Source organism: Xyrauchen texanus, chromosome 40 (genome assembly GCF_025860055.1).
Source record: "Xyrauchen texanus isolate HMW12.3.18 chromosome 40, RBS_HiC_50CHRs, whole genome shotgun sequence".
NCBI lineage: Eukaryota > Metazoa > Chordata > Actinopteri > Cypriniformes > Catostomidae > Xyrauchen > Xyrauchen texanus.
This window is the reverse complement of record NC_068315.1, coordinates 22595920-22619246: the sequence shown is the minus strand read 5'-3', so window position 1 is coordinate 22619246 and position 23327 is coordinate 22595920. Positions and strand designations below refer to the sequence as shown.

The 23327-nt window shown below is 37.1% G+C and overlaps 1 protein-coding gene across 1 annotated transcript in view; it reads right to left on the bottom strand.

Moving 5' to 3' along the window:
• The window catches only part of LOC127633695 (growth arrest-specific protein 7-like), a 47516-nt gene that overhangs the window by 12904 nt on the left and 11285 nt on the right, over positions 1-23327 (bottom strand). Inside the window, exons 3-7 of the mRNA XM_052112951.1 lie at positions 16817-16894; positions 10492-10577; positions 7782-7835; positions 1524-1613; positions 787-902 (exon numbers count right to left, since the gene is read on the bottom strand). Of these exons, the coding sequence (XP_051968911.1) occupies positions 787-902; positions 1524-1613; positions 7782-7835; positions 10492-10577; positions 16817-16894 (424 nt within the window). The remainder of the gene's footprint in view (positions 1-786; positions 903-1523; positions 1614-7781; positions 7836-10491; positions 10578-16816; positions 16895-23327) is intronic.

Below are 23327 nucleotides of genomic sequence, written 5' to 3'. Positions count from 1 at the left end.
ATCTCCTTTGTGTTCCGTATAAGAAAGAAAGTCAGATGAGTTTGGGACAACATGAGGGTGAGTAATTTGATGGCAGAATTTGTATTTTTGTCTAAACTGTCCCTTTAAAAACACTCAAATAAATGGTGTTAAGACTTCTCAGTTCTGAAAAGCATTAGCTATTAATGATATACAGGAAATGAGCTTCAGGAAGTTGCATGTGGTAAGCTGTTATGTTTTTATTCAAGGCAACAGAACAAATAGCTTTCATATTAAGATATTGGGCAACATTACCCTTGTGAAAATCTACAATAGACCTTGCAATAGTAGCATGGTGCAACTGTGGTGTTAGTAGTAAGACCTTAGTAACCACCGGTTAAACCATCAGTGGCTCCTCATAATCATAGTTAGATCAGTGTAACAATTGTTTTATAAAGCAAAGTATGATTTCTATGGATAATAGTAGCCTGAAGACATTTAGAATCTCTAACTACAACTGCCATTGTTATAAAAAGAACAAAAATAAAAAGTAGATTAGCTCCAGTAAAAGTTTGTTTAGCATGAATCAACATTTAGTGTGACAATAGTTAAACCATGATGGTACATTTTCATAAGAGCATCATCAATCAATAAAACCTTTGTTTGGCCATGCAAGTAAACTATTTGTCAGAAATTGTTTCTTTTAAAATTATTTATATTGTCCGCATAGTACATAATCCTCGACATCACATCCACACTAACATTAAAAACAGCAGTCGCTGTGTATTCCGTTTCATTCAGAGCAGTGTTATGAAATCTGAAGTTTACCTCTCCCGCACAAACTCTGCCATCTCTTTCTGCATCTGTTTCCCCTTCAGCTGTTTTTGCAGCAAAACTTCAAATCCTGAGACAGTGGCATTACCCTGTGGATCCTTTTGGTCTGCCTGGATCGTCAAACAAACCACAAGGGACAATTCATGTGCACAGAACCAAGCTAAGGTGGCAGATTTATTAGGAACAAGGATTGGGGAGATTATATCTGATTATTACAGATACTCAATAAAATATATGCCGTTAAATATAAGAAAACAGATGTAAAGCAGCGGTTCTCAACTGGTTTTACTTCAGTACACAGATTTTACAGTGCATTGGACATCAATGGTGACCCAACACATTCCCAAACAGATTTCCCATTTTTGGTATGTTGTTTGGTTGTATATTTTCTTTTACCTGGCAAAGTTTTGTTCAAGGTTTTCAAGGATGAGAGCATGTCACATAACCTATGCATGTTGGCATAATTGCCCAAATACCATAGAGAGATGCATCGACTTTGACGTTAACAACTTGTTGCACATAACATTGTTTTCTACCTAAGAACAGACATGCCACAGATTTTTAGGTTGTGACCCCAAACTGAGATCCATTCATCTAAAGCATGTCATTTGCACTTCAGTCCATTTCAGCTATATACTGGTAAAAATTAAGTGGTGTTTGTGAAGTTTTCTTTTAATGATCCATCATTGCATCTTTGTAGTTTGTTGGTGGTTGCAGAAGTTCTTCCTTACCCAAAAATAATCACAGTAGCTCCACTCATCTGGTTTGAGCAGCTGCTGTTCAGACATGTGCAGGGGAAGAGGGAACGTCACACAGTTGATCTACAGAGGGAAAGGAAAGGAATCATCCAGGGATATCAGCTCACAGCAGGATGGAGGAAAAATATGGTATGCTCAGAAACTTGCCAGAAAATTGAAACTCCTTAATAGTTATAGGTTCACTCAGTAAATTTTTCCCCTTTAAAAAAGATGAGGTCTCTAGTCATATCAGTAACCTTATAAAAGCTGTTTTATTCTACATGGGGCAGGAGCGTACTCAAGGAGGCTGCCATTTTAGAATAACGTGACCTGCTGAATACTACTCGTTTAATCTCAGTAACCGTCTTGTTAATGAACACTTTCACTCTTGGATTAAATTAATCATGGTTGATTGTGAATTGGGAATTTCTACAATGGAATCTGTAAGTGAAAACTGCTGATTTTAAATGATGCTGCATCCAATCCACTAGGTGTCACTGTAAGTCGAAGATGACACAAGCATAATGTTACTGAGTGCAACTTTAAACTTAATGTTAAATTGGCATTATCTAGGTCTGTTAGTCGAAAAATCTGACTGGTACAATTTCAGTCAAACTAAAGCGTTAATGTGACATTTTAAAAAGATTAATTATTGTTTTAGTCCAATTAAAACCTATCGGTTAATTGTGTGGCAACATCCAGCTGACTGTACACTATCCCTTACAAAGTGAGCAGCTGGTCATGTGATATCAACATGGCGGCCACCATGAAGATGAACCAGCCATATGCATAATGAAACAGATTCACGTACCAATGATATGACGAGTCTTCATCTCATGTCAGTTAACATAATGTTAAACATATTCTTCAAAGTACTACTATTCATTGATTTCTGTGTAAATCATTTTTAAGTGGAAAAAAATCCTTAGTGCACATTTAACAACTAAAAGTTTTCAGTAAACTGCATGTAATTACAATGGAGTGGCAATGTGTGCGATCTGTCCCTGTTCTGTAAACAGACTAAATAAGCACTGACTGTTCAAACAAAAGTCTTTCAGAGAAACAGCTGTTTAGCAATTAGAGCTCTGTGTGGAGCCCAACCAGCTGCTTGCAGACTTTCAGCAAAGACAACATGAAGACTTTTATGGTCAGTTACTGTAACTCTTACATTTAAGGCAGATACATTTTTCTGGCTTTTGCTTTTTGAATTGCACATACCTGAAACGCCATCAACCACTGCAATACCTGCAAAGACCACTCCTTTTGTACACCACAAAGATAATCTCTCCTCCCTATTTAAACACTATCCATCTTAAAAAAGGCACAAGCACGTTGCCACCTGCTAGAGGAACAAATCATGCGGATCTGTGGCAAGATGCCAAAGAACAATCCCCTCTTTGAATGCGCAGTCAGTAATTTGCTAAAAAATACACACACCCCAAGATGCCTAATATTATATTCTGACCAACATTCACATTATGCCAAATGAGGAAATGGCACACAGCTGGACTCATATTACAACCATAGTCTCACTTCTGGTTTGCATTGTTTCTCTATAACTGCTATGTCCTGGGCTTTTCTGGATTCTTGTAACAAGTACGTACATTCACTTTGTGCACAATGATTTTAAAGGGAACGCTCAACCCAATAAATGACGATTACATCGACATTTACTTACCCTTGTGTTGTTCCAAACATGTAAAACTTTCTTTCTTCATTGGAACACACAAGGAGATGTTGCACAGAATGTCCCCAGTCACCATTCACTTTCATTGCATGCATTATTTCCTAACAATGAAAGAAAATGGTGACTGAGCAAACACAAGCTGAATGTGAACAGACGTCTAAGTCATTGTCAGCGTGATGGGAACTATGTGGTCAGCATGTCAGCAAATATCAAAGCATTGTGAAAGGAAGTTCTGTTGCAATGCATGCTTAAATGATACAGGCACCCTAGAGACTTACAGTGGGATCCAAAAGTTGGATACCAGATTGAAAATGTGGGATACACAATAAGATTTATATCTGAAAATAAACTGAAAGTTTTAGAGAAAGAAAGTCACTTATCAAATACTTTAAGCACATTTGTGACCATGTTAACTTCTTTGTACAAAATTTCTGCAAACTTGTTGAGTCAGCTCGAGTGCATGCAGTCATTAAAGCAAAAGGGGGGCATGCCAAATACTAAGATATTCTGAAATTCATTTACATTTTTCATTGTAATGTTTCAATCAAATTGTTATGCTGATTTTTTGTCTCGTTTTGCTGTGTACTGTACTAACTGTATATGGTTGAAATGACAATAAAAACCACTTGACTTGATCATATACATTGTAATATAACAAATGTGTATTCAATTAGAATTTGTGTCTACCAGATCTTAGCTTATGTTAATGCCTCCATCATCTTCTGCATTAACTCTATTTTAATAATGTTTGAATTGTAAAATGGTATAAGCATCCCTTTTCAGTACTAATGTTAAGCCTGTGTCCAAACAAAGGATAAAAACAAACCCAAATCCAACTCTGGCTGTCCTTATTCACTCCAGTTGGCAAACTTTGTCCAAAGCTAATTGTAAAAGACTGGTGAATGGTAGTGTGCACCCTAACTAACCCTTGGTAAAAACATCCTTTGTGTGTTTTGTATGTTAGAAGGACTTTGCATCTCACGCGTACATAAATGGATCTGACAGTTGGCACGGGCCAGTTAATACCATCTTTTGTCTGCTAGTCAGACAGTCTTGAGTGGAATGTGTTTTAGAAAAAGTTAACAAAAATACAAAAGTGGTTAACTAACATTAGATGCATTGGAATTGAAGAGAGAGACGACAAGGATGAAGTGTGGAATGATTCACTACCCACAAAGTTTTGCTGTTTTGTGACTGGTGGTGATAGTAGATAGCCTTCTGATAGGTATATTAGAAAATACAATTACAGGTTCTAAAGTGGTGTCAAATAAGACAATTTTACACTGAAATTAACAAACTAACTGCACAAATAATGTTTAGTCAGGTAACCCAAAAATGTGCTTCATGTGGTTGTCTAAATACACTGGTTTTATTTACAATAAAAAAAATATATTATTTAATAAGATAAAATGAACCTGACAAATTGGGTTACAACAAAGTAAGACATTTTTAAGGGTTAGGTCAAACAGAAAAAAGGACCACTTCTTTCAGTGTAACTAATGAACCAACAGACCAAACAACTATCTAGCTAACTTTAAGTCATTGTATGTGTTTACTACCTGATATCTCTTATGAATAGCTCTTTGATACTGTGATAACCAATGAGACAGTGATTTATGTAAGGCTGAGAGTCTAGAGGTAAATAATAACTGTGACCCAGGTATCTCAATAATCACAAAGTAATAGTATTCACTCAAGAATGTAGTCAAGTTCATCTCTGTAACGTAGTTCAATGGAAAGGAGGAGGCGAGAACCGGCTTGATGATATAAATAATATTTTAATAATAAACTTAAAAAGACACAAACACACATGACGGACATGTCCGTAAACAATCTCTCTCTCCCGCACAACCCTTCGCTGTCGGCCTTTATCCCTCTCGGAGGCTTGATTAGCCTGATAAGGGACCAGGTGTGTAGAATCACGACCCGGCCCCGCCCTCCGTCCTGCCACAATCTCATTTATGAATGTGAGTTCATCAATCTTTTCTGTCTAGTCTTCTGTGAGACACAATACTGTATTTAATGGGCACACTTAACTGTTCGATGTAAAATAGAAGATTTATCAGCTGAGGAAACCTATCACAAACAGTTACGCTTCAAATGAGGTTAAAATCTGCTTCTTATCACCTTGAAGTGTTACATAAATACAACACTTTACATACAAACAACTTGCTCTTTACATAGCTGTTTTACCAGGTTAAAAGTCCTCTGTGTAATACACTGTAAATACATTTGCTTGACTGCTTCGATCATCAATAGAACGCCCTTAAATGTCACATAACCATATTACATGTAATCTTATTGACTCCCGTTACAGAGAGCAGTCAACCGCTTTATTTGCTCAGAGAGCACTGAATGCCTCTTCAACAAAGCTAGATTTCCCATTCCGGCAATCATTAATCAATGGTACTACCTCTGGTACCATGGTAACAGACCATGTGTTGTCTCTGTTTTATTCTCCACGCTGTGGCTCTGTTGTGCACAGTGATTATGAAGGAAACTAATCATAGCGCACTACCTAGACCTAGTCATAATTCAAACTGGACACTCAAAACCTCTCCTTCTTTTCAAAAGATGTTGTTTCATCATTGATCTACCATGTGCTGATCCAACAACGGTCTTTGTTTTGCACAACATAGATTGTGACTATGACCACAATTACATGCACATCACGTTATTCCATGTCATTCTTCCGTGGAACACAAAACGAGATGTTAGGTAGAATGTTAAGGACCGAAAGCCTCAGTTACCATTCACTTCTTTTGTGTGGAGATGTAATGAAAATGAATGGTGACTGAGGATAATATTCTGCAAAAACCCTGTTCACACTGCTAACGACATTGTCGCTTGGTGTCACTAGTCTCTATACAATGAAGTTGCTAGTGGGCATTCCTACTGCTGTCGTTCTAATGTTATTGGTGGACTGCACGTTTGGCAATATTAGCTTTTAAAATAATGATTAAAAAATTAGACTGCCGGTAAAACTAAGATATGATTATAATTTGACAAGATATCGGTTCTCATGCCTCAAAAAATGTACATTCTGCAAGGGAGAGTGTTTTATATAACCTGCATCATAGCATTAAACAAGACAAACAATCTATTAAATATTAATTAAACTCACTCAGAATTCCGACAGTATCTGATACAGTTTTCCATGCATCATTATTTTATTGTATCTATGCATGTGGTAACAGACAAATTATACTGAACAGTGAAATTCCTCACAACATAATAACTTCTCTGTCAAGTCTGCACTCCTCACCAGTATCTCACAGGAGACGGTGACGTGAGCTCCACTGACTTCACTCTCATTGGTAGTTGCTCCCTAAAGTTGCTCGTCATTTGCATAAAGTTACACTTTTCTCAACTTTGTCATTTCGATCTTGTCACCAATGGTTACTGTTGCTCGTGTTGCCTGAAGTCGCTCTGCTCTCATTGAAAATTAATGAGATTGTGACGCTTTGTTGCTCTGTGTAGCTTGCAGTGTGAACGGGGCTGAAGTCATATGGGTTTGGAACAATGCCAAACAGTTTATGGAGTACTGTAAATGACAAATGAATTATAATTTTTGGAAAAAACAATTCTGAATCTAAAGCAACTGTAATATTCTTGTATATAGAGTGTGTGACCACAATAATCTGAATAAACTAAGATACAGTATGTACATTCTTTCCCTGGTACTCAGTAAGAAAGAAATACTGGAGATGCATGCTGTCGCCACTTATTATGCTGCTCAGTCATTTTGGACAGTCATTTAATGAACTCATTTATTCTCATTGATGTTCTCAACAATAACACACAAAAGTGCAATGAATGCAAAATGGATGTCATGTTATTCTTCTTCTTAAAAAAAAAAGATACATTTGTTTCCACCTAAGGTGTTGGTCATAAACAACTGCCTCAGTTATTCTTGGGAGGAATGTTATTTTTAAGTACAGCCTGTAACAGCAGATTTATCCGCCAATTATCCCGCCAGTTAGCAATCGTCCCAAGAGGAACATTTTATTGGATGTCTTTTATTCATGACATTCAATGGAAGAAAGCATGGTTGTTATTATATAAACTTTGTATTTCAAATAAAATTAAAGAAGTGTACTGTAACAAAGTGTATCCGTGTAATGCACACCTGGCGAGATATTGTGATGTAAGTGATAGGTGTACTTTTTGTTATAATGAAAGTGAAAGCCTTAGCCATTTATTTTTCTCTTGAAGTATGTCTTCAAAGTTTTGATGTGAGTTGAGTGATTATTGTTTTTCTACAATTGAAAAAAAATATATTTTATCAATATATAAATATATAGATTTTCTATTTCCCATGTGTCTTCTTTTTATTTTATGTTATTCTTTAAAAAAAAAAAAAAAAAAAAATACATATATATATATATATGTATCTTTATTTGTTTATATATTTACTTTTGCTTTGTTTTCTAGCCATTTAAACTACAACCATGTACATACATTTTAAACTACAACCATAGGTTTCAGTGCAACTAAAAACTACACCTCCATTAGCCTGTGTGCAGGTATCAGACCCATTGCTGTGTTTGTTTTGGTGTACTCACAGTTACGGTGGATTCATGCTCCTGCTTCCTGGTGGATGCAGTAGACACAGGACTCTGAGGGAAGACATACAAATAAAAAATGACTTGATTAATTCCAAAAATAATGACCTTTTTCAAGCAAGTTGCAGTCTTCCACTGGATGGGCAAACAGTTAGTCCTGCCCCAAACCCACACTACTGGTTGAGCCAATGTTTCTGTGTCTGGCTGGTAGGGATGCTCAAATCAATGAGGTCTATAGTATTTAAAGAAAGCTGTGCATTATCATTCCCATTCATCTTAATGGCAGTTGCTTGGCTGGTGCAGGAGCCCTAGATATACTTGACTGGATGTCTGCCATCTTTGCTTATGGGCATGCAATTCTGGGCATGGAGATTTTTGAGCCAATCACCAAATCATAAATACTATGTGTCTAATCACTTTAGAGCCCAGTTTAAACCCAGCTAATACATGCTTTAATTACAAAAATGAAAAAAAATAAATATTGTTTTCTTGTTGCAAGAAATACTGTATCATATTATAATTAGTGCTGTAAGTCAATCCAAACTTTTAATCACAATATGTTTCATAGTAATCACGATTAATCGCAGATTTTGAAAGTGCTGAATTTTGATTGGCTGGGAAATGTAACATTAATTTCTGCGATTAACATTTATTGTTTAACGTGTAAATCAATGCGGTATCTGTTTATGTTTTTACTTCCTGAAATTTCACAAGATAGGAAAAAGGTGTCCCGTGTTGTTCTTGGCAGGCAACTCAGCTTCACAAACTCAGATTAGGGTAGGGGCAGGGTTAGGACATCTGCTGCCTGCCAGGAACAATCCTTGGCACCTTTGTACAATGGGCAAAACTTCACTAATATTTTTCCCAATTTCTGTGGCTAAAATTGGCATATACTGTACATTATCAGGAGTTACATGCTTGACTCAACTGCATATCCTTAAAACAGAAACTGATAGTGTGGACCAGTGCATGCTTATTCAATATGTGCGACGCATATTCTGGGAAAAATCAACACATGAGCGGATTTACTGGAAGGAGAATGAAAACTTCACTTATAAGTGGTGAACCAGGTATGGCAGATATACGGGCAAGCTTCACATCACCCAAAAACTCTCACTTACTGTCATCTGAAGCAGTTTTAAGAGGCAGCCAGGTAAACTTGTAGAGAGTGAATGGCAGCCAGAGAAAATAATAGTTTTGAGATTTTAAACTTCAGACAATTAAACTTCAGCATTCAATATGTTTTATATATGTGTATAGTGTCTAATAACGCACTGGCAATCAACACTTAAGTTTCTCTTGTAAATAAAGTTTGATATGAATTTGGAAAAATGGCAGAAGATTTTGCCCAAATTGTAACTGCAACATGTCCACTGATTTTGTCATGTATACATAATTGCATCAAAGTTTAATACCTGTAAAAAAATGTCTATTTTTTATTTATAACGTAAAATAATAATAACTAATTAACTAATTAGACTCATTTCTTGCAAGTTCTTTGAGACAAAGTATAAAGTAAATAAATGTATGATGATTTTTTAATGCTTTGTGTACTGTAATTTAATTGCAATTACTTGTGATTAATCACAGAAAGGTGTGCGATTCAGTAGTTTTTATTGATTGAAGCCCTGCTTATGTTGGAATTATTTTCTTAAAGCTGCACTACATAAGATTGTATTTATTTCTTCATTAAAAATTAACAAAATGCAATTATTGATTGAGTTCATAAAAAAAAAACTTGGTTCAAAACAATGCCCTTACCCCTATTCAAGTCAAGTCATTTTTATTTGTATAGTACTTTTCACAACACACATAGTTTCAAAGCAGCTTTAAAAAAATAATGCATTAAAAGAAAATTAAACTGTAATATATATATATATATATATATATATATATATATATATATATATATATATATATATATATATATAGTCTTAGATTCATCATTGTATAGTTTGAATAAATATAATTGTAAAATTTATATATAAAAAAAATATATATATTGTATTTATAGCCCCAGTGAGCTGGGGCTATAAATACAATTGCAGGCTTATGTTGCAGGCTTATGTTGTACATCTGTATGTCGTGACGTCATGTCTGTAAAAACAGAAAAGAAGTACCGGCTGTCCCATGTTCCAGCTGGGGAAACTATGCTGTTCAATTCAGTCAGTCACTGTTGCACAGTTCAGGACAGCATTGCTGCAGTCTGGATGGATGTTCATCTATTAACTGTTTGGCGAAGTTATTTACTTGCTATAATGCTTGGATATGTTGACTGGTAGGGTTGTTGAAGCTTATATTGCTTCTCATGCTTGTACGATTCAAACAATCCTGTTGTGTTAACTGATCGTGATGTATCTACACTGTCCGGTGATATTACTGTAACATGCTTACCAATATTAATGACTTGTGAAAATTTTATAACAATGTTGTAGTTTGCAGGTTCCCTAAGAGTGTGTGTTGCTGTTTTCTCATTTGTTTTGACCCAGTCGCAGAAATGCACAAGCTATCTCTTACTGTCCTTTTAGCATATCTGTCTGTTTACAGGTCTGTTTAAAACCACTATAGGTACATGGCACAAGGTACAAGTTTAAATTTCAACCACAAATGTCACTAGAGAGCAAAAAGTTCTGTAGTGCAGTTTTAAAAGCTTGAAATTTATTTCAGGCTCAACAAAACTCTCAGACAGGATGTGTCTGCCTTGACATACCTGTTGACCTGTGCTTGTTCTCCGCATCAGTACATGTGACTGTTCAGTCTGATGCAATGGACTACCATTGCCATGAAATCCATTCACTGTGAAGAAAAACAGACAGTGGGAAGAGTTCAATATAGGACAAGGAGACATCATGATTGTATCCTCTTGAATCAATTACATCTCAAGGTTATATAACAGTATATGAGATATATCGCAATTTGATATGAAATGAATGAACTGCTTTCATGCCATTATTGTATACAGAATTGTAACGGGTTCAGGATTGTTGTTGTCACTAAATTGACATCACTAAATTCATGAATATTAATTAGGTTATGTGCAGATAAGGTCAAATATTATTTTACTGTTCTGATTAAAAGTAATTGATGAACAATTCAAGAGCTCTTATAAATATATGATCCATAACTTGATCCATACATCTAACACATCTAGCAATGTCAGTACTGGGATCTTGTTACTCACTGGATAAATACACAGATCAGTAATGTATTAGTCAGAATGAATGCTTGGTCCCTTTGGAAGTTTTCACCTCTATTACAACGTCACTGAGAACAGCCACAGCAAGAACTCATAACATTAAAAATAACTAAATCCAGCATTGGATTGGCACTTATTACAACACTTATGAACAAAATGGAAACTCCTGCTCAAGAACTGGAGATCTTTCTTCTGCATTAAACACTTACTATTTCAAAGAGTGGTGGGGACAAAACTGGCAAAGGCAAAAAGCGGTAGGGACATAACCCACCCATCCCACACGTAAATGGTGCCTATGATAAAAGTGAAAGGTTTGTAACAGTGGTCCATTGAGAACTTTGTGAGGTAATATGCTAAATTTGTTGAAAAGTCATATGGTGCTTCACATTATACGTCGCAAGGATAATTACTTTTGTCAAACAGGTTTCCCAAGCACTCCCCTGTCAGCTTTGGTCAAAGAAACAGATAGTTATCCCCCAAACTCACTCTATTGGTTAAGCCAATGGTGCTCAGGCTGGTCGGAATGCTCAAAGTCTAGCTCAAAGTCTATAATACTTGGATAAAACTATGTGTTAGCATCCCAATTCATCTCAAGAGAAGTTGATTGACTAGCACAGCACCCCAAGATTTACAGTGCGTGATTTGAAATCTACCATGAGCAAGGAAGTTTCTGAGCCAATTACCTGAGCCGTACACACCATGTGAATAATGCAATATTCCAAGTCCTCTAAAGCTATACGATAGCTTTGTATGACAAACAAGCCACTCTTTTATTCACTGTTCAAAAAAAATCTTGTGCACGAGTCAAATAACATGTAGGTGAGTAAATAAGATTAGAATTAGAAAACACAAATTTTTTAAAAACAGCAACCCAAGGGCAATAGTGGCAATAATGCCTTCTATCCAAATAGAGAAAACTGAGAAATACCATAATTCTTTTATAATTTAGACATATCTCAGATTTTCTTTCAGAGACTTTTATGGCACCTTCCCTCTCAGTCTAAGTTTAAACACCCTGACTTTATTTCTAGACCAGCAACAATAGAGGCTTTTATGATTCTGATTGTCTGGGCATGATAACACGCTGCACTATTCTATTACATCAAGGGTGGTTCATTTGAAATGTCAGGCCAAAAAGCCCTTTGCTCCAGCTTGTGCTCGTAACAAACAATGTTAGTTATTGACCACTGCACAATTAGTTTAAATTAGTCGGAGACACTTTAACCTTTAATTGAATCATTTTATTTTAACCATTCATCATAAGATTTAAGAAGTAAACAATGCAATTTAAACAGCCTTTTTTTCCTCCAGGAACCAGCCTCTTACATCATTCCATAATAGCATACAAATACCACTAAACAGGGTCCAAAATGAACACTGACCAAGCACCAAATGAGAGTAAATATTGCCTTTGGTGAGGTAAATAAAACAACTTACTTGCCAGTTAAAAATATAGCTACTTGCCAATGGCTGGTGGTAACTTTATATGGAACCACAACATTATATTTAAGTCGAATGATAAGAGTGATAGTCTGCCCCCCTTGCTGATATACTTTAAGTGGCATAAGTGATTCAAGACATGAATCACAATAAAAAATATTTTCTACAAAAAATTATGCAAAATGTAGTTTCATGGCCAGTAATAAATATGTATTGTATGGCAATACATTTTCTAAATTCACTTGCAAATTCACTTTCTCAATTCACTGCAACTCGTAGTCTCTGTTGAGCACTTCTCTTGTCTCTTGGGTGGGTCATTCAAGGAAGCTTCCTAAAACACTCCGAGCAATGGAGATTTTAATGTTACAGGGCTTTATGCTGAGATCTCCATCCTGAACATGTCTACAGTTTCCTTTCTCAGTCCATATGCAATGGCACTCATCTTTCTTGAACTGACTCTTACAATAATTCAATTTGCTTTAGAGTTTGCCCTCTACATGCTGCATCTCTGATATACGCAATTATCCTGTAAATCTATCATTAAGATGGGTGAGTTGTGCTGGTAGACATTGTAAAATGCTGATAGCCAGTGCAAATCAAATCAAGATGAGTACTGAGCAGCGCATGAGTTGGATCAGGACGGAGGTGGGGACAGTAAACGGCTCCCACAGGGAGCCTGTTGATGAATTGAGGAGGAAAGCCATTTGGACAATTGTTGAACATAAAGGTGATCTGCAATGGGGTCCAAATGACCACATTAGAAATCTGGGGTTCAAAATCAAATGTATACCTTGAGATTCTATTTCCGAGTCACTAATCAACAATATGTTATTCTGTGCTACGCTGACATATTTTGTAATACTTACAGCTACAGTAGGTATATTCCAAGCTAGTCTGATGGTTAAAAATGTATATTTTGGACCAGCAGACATATGACAGTGACATAAATGACAAGGAAACAACTTTGAATGAAGCTCTGTTCAAAAGCCTTTGCTACGAATTACATGAAAGCAGGTGACCTAGAAAAGTTTCTTTGTAGATAGGCAATTCAAAACTGAATTTCATTGTCTCATAGCGCAGAGAGGAGGTCCACCACACCACAAGAACTGTGGGGTTGTCCCTGTACACCTGGGCTCAAAAGTGAATCATTAACTTAATTCAACTATTAGTTCAGAGAAATTTAGCAAAGCTATAAAAGCTAGTGGAGTATGTCTATCACATTCCCTTTTGTTCATCTGTTATCTTTATCAAGATTACTTTAAGGAGATAGACCTATCAATACTGAGAAGGGACTTTCTCTATAGTGAATTAAAGTGGATTTCTTGTTCCAAAACTTTGATGTGCCTTTTAGTCCTAGCTTAGCATGTGAAATGTACTTTCTTATCTACCTGTCTGACTTATTGCCATATACATTAAATCTGCTCTCGAGTGCTTTGTTAAAATTGCTGTGAGCCACACTCACCATCATATGATAAAAATCACAATCACCTGTCTTTCTGATTGGCTAAACAGGGCAGGCCACTCTTATGACACTTTTGCTAACATTTTATCAAATTGAAATGGATAGTTCACCCAAAAATAAATGTTTTCTCATTATTTACTCAAATCCATGCCATTCCAGATGCGTATGACTTTCTGTCTTCTGCTGAATATATCCTCACAATGCAAGTCAATGGATATCAAAAATCTGGAGCTCCAAAATGCACATAAAGGCAGCATAAAAGTAATTCATATGGTTCCAGTGGTTAAATCCATGTATTCAGAAGTGATATGATAGGTGTGGGTGAGAAAAATATATATACTTAAGTCCTTTATTTTTTACTATAAACGCTCCTCCCTACCCAGTAGGAGGTGATATGCATGAAGATTAGGGTTAGGGTTTGAATTGCCAAAATCAAAAGAAGAATGTGAAAGTGAAGATTTATAGTAAAAAAGGACTTAAACATTTATCTGTTTCTCACCCACACTTAATATCTTATGATTCTAAAGATATGTGGCCGGTTGCATAAACATAGCCATTAACTTAAGAATTTGTCAAACAATTAGAAAGCAAGTTGCATAAAACAAACTCACAGTTGTCTTTAGTAATACAGTCTAATTCGCCTTGCATTGAGGGAAATTTGAGACACTTAAACAATTTAATAAAAAATGGCAGACAGTGGCACATGGTATTTCTTTGCTGAAAATATCGGCCAACAATCATCCATGTGATTATCTAATCAGCCAATCGTGTGGCAGCAGTGAAGTGCATAAAATCATGCAGATACAGGTCAGGAGCTTCAGTTAATATTCACATCAACAATCAGTATGGGGACTAATGTGATCACAGTGATTTGGACCGTGCCATGATTGTTGGTTCCAGAGGGCTGGTTTGAGTATTTCTGTAACTGCTGATCTCCTGTGATTTTCATGCATTACAGTCTCTAGAATTTACTCAGAATGGTGCTAAAAACAAAAAACATCCAGTGAAATGCATTGTTGATGAGAGAGGTCAACAGAGAATGGCCAGACTGGTTCGAACTGACAAAGTCTAAGGTAACTCAGATAACTGCTCTTTACAATTGTGGTGAAAAGAATAACATCTCAGATTGCTATACTGAGATGTAGGTTGGTGCTGTTTTGGCGGCATGAGGGGGACCTACACAATATTGGGCAGGTGGTTTTAATGTTGTGGCTGATTGCGTATATACAGTATATATATATATATAAACTCATCAAAAAAAGAAACATCACTTTTTCAGAACACTGTTTTTATAGATCATTTTGTAAAAATTCAAATATCTTCACAGATCTATATAGTGTTTAAACAATGTTTTCCATGCTTGTTCAATTAACCATAAACAATGAATGAACATGCACATGTGGAACGGTCATTAAGACACTAACAGCTTACAGATAGTAGGCAATTAAGGTCACTGTTATAAAAACTTAGGACTCTAAAGAGACCTTTCTACTGACCCTGAAAAACACCAAAAGAAAGATGCCCAGGGTCCTGCTCATCTGCGTGAACGTGCCTTAGGCATGCGGCATGGAGGCATGAGGACTGCAGATGTGGCCAGGGTAATAAATTGCAATGTCCGTACTGTGAGACGCCCAAGAGAGCGCTACAGGGAGACAGGAAGGACAGCTGATCGTCCTCACAGAGGCAGACCACGTGTAATAACACCTGCACAGGATCGGTACATCCGAATATCACACCTGCGGGACAGGTACAGGATGGAAACAACAACTGCCTGAGTAACACCAGGAACGCACAATCCCTCCATCAGTGCTCAGACTGTCCGCAATAGGCTGACAGAGGCTGGACTGAGGGCTTGTAAGCCTGTTGTAAGGCAGTTCCCAGACATCACCGGCAACAACGTAGCCTATGGGCACAAACCCACCTTAACTGGACCAGACAGGACTGACAAAAAGTGCTCTTCACCGACGAGTCGTGGTTTTTGTCTCACCAGGGGTGATGGTCGGACTCTTGTTTATCGTCGAAGGAATGAGCGTTGCACTGAGGCCTGTACTCTGGAGCAGGATTGATATGGAGATGGAGGGTCCGTCATAGTCTGGGGCTATGTCACAGCAACATCGGACAGAGCTTGTTGTCATTGCAGGCAATCTCAACGCTGTGCGTTACAGGGAAGACAACCTCTTGCCTCATGTGGTACCCTTCCTGCAGGCTCATCCTGACATGACCTTCCAGCATGACAATGCCACCAGCCATACTGCTCAATCGGACAGGAATGTCAGAGTTCTACCATGGCCAGCGAAGAGGCTGGATCTCAATCCCATTGAGCACATCTGGGACCTGTTGGATCGGCGGGTGAGGGTTAGGCCCATTCCCCCCAGAAATGTCTGGGAACTCGCAAGTGCTTTGGTGGAAGAGTGGAGTAACATCTCACAGCAAGAACTGGCAAATCTGGTGCAGTCCATGAGGAGGAGATGTACTGCAGTACTTAATACTGACTGTTACTGATACATATAGATACTGACTGTTACTGACTATATATATATATATATATATATATATATATATATATATATATATATATATATATATAAACAACCTTGGGAAGGTTGTTGATATCCACTGCTAGAAATTCACACAGACGGTCCATGTTACTCCAGTGTTCCAAGCCACAGATAAAACTGAAACACAGGAAATCTGTAATCAGAGGCCTCTGGGAAATTATCTGCACCCTGTAAGAGAGATAAAGCACCTTTGGCCAAAAACACAGAAAGATAATGCTTTCCATTCTGTGTAGACATTTCGTCCATGTCTTTTCATTTCCCCAGTTTATCCAGCCTCTGCTACTGAGTCTAGACATTATATTCAGACATAATTTTTTCAACATTAAACATATACAACTCAATATGCATACGGATTTACATATTTAAAGAGTAACTTTACCTGTAGGTACAGAGTTCTTATGTTTTAATGGAGTTTTAGGGGTGCCAGGTGTGCTAGATGGCCTCTCCCACGTTGTCTCTGAAAAAAAAGAGCAAAACAATTTCTTGTTAATTACATCATCAATCTTCTATATGATAGCTTTGGCATAATAATTAGGTCCAGATGTAGATAAAGTAGCAAGCTTCATGCTTCATGCACAATGTTTACATGCTGCAAACTCAAAATCTGATTATAATTTGTGCTGCCAATCAACAGGCTGTATATCATGTACAGAGGGGTCCATACGTCTGAGAACACATTGAAAATCAATGCATCATGCATCAATCCCTCATACAAGAGTGAGGTAAACCGCATATACTTAAACAACCAAACTGAAACAGAGCTTGTAAATTGATGCAATAAGATTTTCTATTTTGAGACCCAAACCTTCACGAGTTGGCTACTAGATGAGAGAGTATTATGTTATTACTCTGTAGTGAAGGAAGCACTGCTAAACACCTAGTACAGATCAAATGACATGGACAGAGGGAAAGATCTATCATAGAGTCATTTACTTTGGAAATGATGGAGAATGCGATCCGAGATGTAGAAAATCACCTAAATTAGCAATGCAAATCCAATTTCATGGATTCACTCAGTTAAAAGACTTCAATAAATATTCCTAAACACTAAATGTTTCCTCTCAGTGACATTCTTTTGCAATAAATTTGCATGCCTCTGATACCTCTGATTAGCATTATTGCCTTCACTGATGCAGAACAATGTGTTTTTCTGATCCCGTCTGAATAATCTATAAATAAATTTGTATTGACTTCACCATATCATATCCAGAATCCTGAAGTAAGTCCGGAAACAGCCTAACAAACATCTGAGGGTATCTGATTGAGAAAGGACTATGAAACAGAAAATCTGGTTACTAAGCAACAAGCATCTGAGAAACTGATTAGTCTAATTATTTACTTCAAACGAACCCTGAGCGGTTGGACAGACAGGACTGGGCATGACATCTTTTGTTGTACTTTGTGCTCACCAGGTGACTGATCTTACAGCCAATGTGGGACCATATCAGGGTCTTTAAATCAGTGAAGAATATCATGGTTTCGGCACTGTGAGCAATGAACACTGGCCTACTTATGTGTTCTGTAGTTCATATTTAATTTACCACCATCTGCCTTGTCAGTCTTCAGCTACTGCACAAGTCACAAGTGTTGAATCAAACAATAAGGAAACTTTTCATCTTATTTCAAGCAATACGAGCCTATGGTTATGCTCCATTTTACAGTGATCTGATGTGGGAAAACTCAAACATTTGTCAAGAACATTTGAGTTTGTTTGCGACATCTTCAGCCTATTTTCTATTTAATGCAACCAAAATGTCACATTTATAAATCTTATTTATCTTCAAGGACTTGTTGAACAGACTCTACTGTCCAACCTTTCCACTAAATGTTATAGGCTTGGTCTGACACCAGTAGCAGTTTATTTCTTCATTATGCATGTGCCCAGCAGGAACACGTCCACCAGAAAGAGGAAGGAAACCATGCAAGACACAGCAACCCTGTGACAGCATTCCCCCGCACATGTTACCATGGTGATCACACAACATAGCAACCCTCTGTTGAAACAGCATGAACTTAAACACTTCAAATCATACACAAAAAATTAGTACCTTAAAAGACTGACACAACATTTAACTTGCTTCATTTTTGTTTTGATGGCTGTTTGTTGAATGAGTAACACATTTATAAGCTAATAATGTCCCAATGGATTTGGGTGGCTAGACTAAACATGTAAACAAATGTTCCAGTCAATGTATTCCAGTGTGTTACTAACAGGCTTGGCATGATTTGAGTAATTGGTTGGTTAAAAGTTTGATTTGTTTTTTGCTTTTTTGGCCCTCACAACTCTTCATTAGCTTTAACAACTAAGCTAGGGAATGGGAATGAGGAAATTAATACTTTTAGGAGGAGAGAATATTGCTTTTACTGCCCAGCTGGAAAGTGGATTTGGAGGGCTGTGCGCAGATGTCGATTGAAACCATGGAAATGCAAGAGAAGAGTAATGGAAAGCAAGTCTGATAATTCATTATCTGCATGTTTCTGGTGTTAAAGATGTCCATTATTAAATGTCCAGAGTTAAAACTAAATCTCCAAGGCCCTAAATCTTCATGATGTTTAATTATAGGAGCCATTCAGGGTAGCTGTAGGCTACACATTCTCCATTCCGTGCCCCTCTATGTATGAAAGTTATGAAACTGCCAAGCTTTCTAAAAACAAAGAGTAAAATAAACGAATGAACAAACGTTTGTGAGTGATTATCACAACTTATTACTACTGTAAGTTTACTTTCTAACCCAAATCTAAGCCTTACCATAGAGTCTAACACTTTACCCAAACCTTAAACATAACCATGATTTCAATAGGAAAATCACTGGTGTGTTCTACAGAAGAAAGAGCAACGTTGGGTTTTGAATAAGCAGAGGCTACTTAAAATTTTTGCTAAATTAACTCTGAACCCAAATCCCAATCCTAAACACAGGGCTCAAATTGAGAGGGGGTTGCAAGGTGATGCCATTCCCCTATTTGAAAGAAACAACAAAAAACATCCCCATTGTAAAACAACCATCCCCTTTAGATCAATTGTATCATGTATTACTTAGAACTACTTATACAAATAAAATATTTTAATTCTCCAAATACGAAATATAACAGACTTTAAAAAACGGTGATTAGACGATCAGAATTGAACATGGCAAAGAGCCATGAGACCGTCTGAATCTGAGACCGTCAATCAGGGCATCTTATCACGGTTTCTTGTTCAGCACGTAACCGCAGAGTATCCACACACAACTCACCACGTGCCCCACCGAGAGCAAGAACCACACTGTAGCAACCACAAGGAGGTTACCCCATGTGACTCTACCCTCCCTAGCAACCAGGCAAATCTGGTTGCTTAGGAGACCTGGCTGGAGTCACTCAGCAAGCCCTGGATTCGAACTTGTGACTCCAGGGGTGGTAGTCAGCATCTTTAATTGCTGAGATACCCATGCCCCAATAGGCATAGTTTAAGACATGTTTAGGGTTGCGAGATATCAACCAACATAATAACTCTCTATTAAAGAGATTAAATCAACCAATCACTGCTTTACACTTGTATTGTTTGGAAATATTCTGTTGGTGTTATGCTTAATTTGTGCAATCTGGGGCAGTCTCTCCACATAGAAAAATTGTGCTCCTAAAACACTGGCAACAATGTTTGTTGATGTTTAGCAATGATGGATTGATGTGTCCAGTGGTTGTATACATTTTTATTTATTTCTTTTAATTAGGTCAACATTTATGTCAACATATCAATACAACAGTTGAAATGAAACTGTAATAAAAATGCTCATATCTATTCAATGTTGTAAACTGTAAACCATTGATTTATCTCTAGCAGGCTAAGTGAACAACATCCAATAGAACATTTATTCCAAATGTGTGTACATTTAGATGAATGTTGAGGAATTCTCATTTGTTTATTTAAATTTTTTTCAGAAAGAATTGTCATTCACATCCATTTACAGTAAATTGTGCAACCTGAAGTGCTCTAATACTCTCATATGGTGCGAGTTACATGCATCCAGAATGGGGGAGGCCTCTGTTATGATTTGTCATCCCAAATAAAGTGCATGCATAAAGCATTTAGACCCCTTCATTTATTTCACATTTTGTTATGTTGCAGCCTTATGCTAAAATGCTTTAAAATATTTATTTTTTTCACATCAATCTACACTCCATACCCCATAATGACAAAGCAAAAAACATAATTTTCTTAACTTTGCAAATGTATTAAAAAGAAACCACTGAAATATCACATTAACAGCGCAGCAATATGCAGAAAAGAACAACGAACACACCCCTCGCCAACCCCCACTAACAGCTTCGTTTACTGATCTATTTAGGGTTTGAAATTAACTGTTTGGCTCACCAGCCACTGTGGCTAGTAGTTTTCCAAGGTCACAAGCCACTCAGCATTTTCACTAGCCAAAATCCCCCACCTCAGAACAATTGATAAAGGTAAATGGACACTGTAACTGCATTCATTTATTTGAACATTTCATTAAAACAAGAATGATGTGAGTTCAGCAGGACACAGGCCTACTGGTTTAAGTAGCTTATAACATTTGCCAAAGGCAAACGCCATTTAGACCAGGAGCAGGATAGAACAGGAGGAAAATTTGTCAATAACTTGTCCATAATTCATGGAAGTTTCAATCCTTTCAAATTCTAAATGCCTATGAAAGTTTATTATTGTTCTACCATTGTTTAACAGTGGCATTTGCAATGACAAGGCCATTATGTAAGACCATGGGTGGCTCCACATTAATGTGATTAGATTAATGTTAATAGTTTTTTCTATAAAAAAAAAGTAGTTGTTATGAAAAAGCTAATAGCCTAAACACATTTAGAAACATTACTTCAGTAGTAATACAATTAATGTCTAATAGATTCGCCCTAATAGATTTAATCTATGCAAGTTAGCAAGTTAGTGTTACTGCATTAAAAACATATACTGTACATATTTTAGTAAGGATGACGATGTGTATTTTAAAAACTCATGATGTATTTGTCTTTACCTCGTCAGTGCTGTTTATAATGTATGTGCTGTCTATCGCTTTGAGGATTGACTTCCTCCATATAACGCTTTATACCAGAATGTTCTCTGAAGAATTCAAATGGGCCACATAAGTTTTGTCCAGTGAAGCCCGTGGAGCTCAGGCGATCTTATCTCTGGAGTGTGCTCGTGTGTGGTGGCAGTCACTTGAAAGCACGCTTTGTTCGCCGAACAGATGTGCAGGTTATGAGAGGCATATTTAATACTTATAAAGTGTTCAATGCGAGATGAATACAATTAAATTTCCTTCAGCAGCAGCTCTGAGTCACCTGACATTTCCAGAATTTTTAATGCAGGAAAAACCCTGGAAAAATGTCACCCGAAAAGGTGGCTTGTAAGAATGACAGAGTTAACCGCCACGGCTGATGATAATATGTTTGAAATTGCCAAGACAGAATGTTTCTAAACAAAATTTTTGCATTTTCTAAATAAAATGTGAGTGGAGCATGCCCATGCTATAGTCATCCCCACTATGCCAGGGTGTTATGCATCATTGTCAGGATATCGTGAATCAATTGCTAAAGTCTTCTAAGTGTTTTTTAGCAAGTTACTATGTGGTTGCAAGGGAAATGCAGGGTGTTCTAAGTGATTGCTATGTCGGTGCTCCCTGTCAAAAGAGCCCACCCACAATTCTTTTTAATATTCTGGAATGGCTCTGGTACCTCTTTGAATGCAAGTTAAGAACCTTTTTTTTAGGTTTTAACCACCACTGGGTGAAAATCAAAGTGTAATCACATAGAAAAGAAATAACACACCTCTGCTTAACAAGCTGCATTATTTGAGGTATCATTCATGTATGCAGCCCAGTGACAAGAGGAGTCCCAATTAGGTACTCTTTAGTATTTGGCCATACACATTTTGTCTCGGGCCCGTGAATTTAGGGTGACAGACCTGAGTATAAGCAATCGTAATAACGATGCTTGCCTATAATGAATGCTAGTGTGATTTCTGCACACTGTTGGCATGACAACCTCTGTGATGCAAATAATATGTCAGAAAAGTGCACAAAGACAGGTAATTTAGGAAAATAAATATGTGAAAAACAGATTTGCAAAGCAAATCTTCATTTTGAACAGCATCTTGTAGTACAACTCTAAACAACATGCTAATAAAAACTAAAAGGAGTGATTTGTAAATTATATTCACCGTTTACTATTGAAAGCACTACAACTACAAATTATATGACGGTTTTTACCTTGTGAATTTCATAAAAAAAAAATTATCTGATGATTGCAACATGATCCAATAATGTAGAGTGAAACATAACCATTTATTCTAATAACACTAATTAACCATTTGGGCACTGAAGACACAAGTTTTTTAAGTTTGGAAAATTTTATTTTACCCCATTCATCCATTCAGTCTTTAGCTGCACAATTGTATGGGGTCTTTGTTGCCATCTAATGCGCTTCATAATGTGCCACACATTCTCAATTGGAGACAGGTCAGGACTGCAGGCAGGCCAATCTAGCACACACACACTCTGCTTACACAACCATGCACTTGTATTTCAGCAGTATGTGGTTTGAAGTTGTCCTGTTGGAAAATGCAGGGACATCCCTGGAAAAGATGGCACTGCTCATATCGACATGTTACTCATATCTGTCTGCATTCATGGTGTTCTCACAGAGGTGCGAGTTACCCAAGCCATGGGCACTGACACAACCTTGGCCCACACGGACACTGATTTTTGGATTTTGACAGCTTGGATGGTCCTTTTCCTCTTTGACCCGGATAACACAACGGCTGTGTTTTTCAAAAACGTTTTGAAATGTGGACTCTTCGGACCAAAACACACAGTTCTACTGTTCTACTTTCTGGGCTCAGTCTATCTAAGATGAGCATGACATTTTTT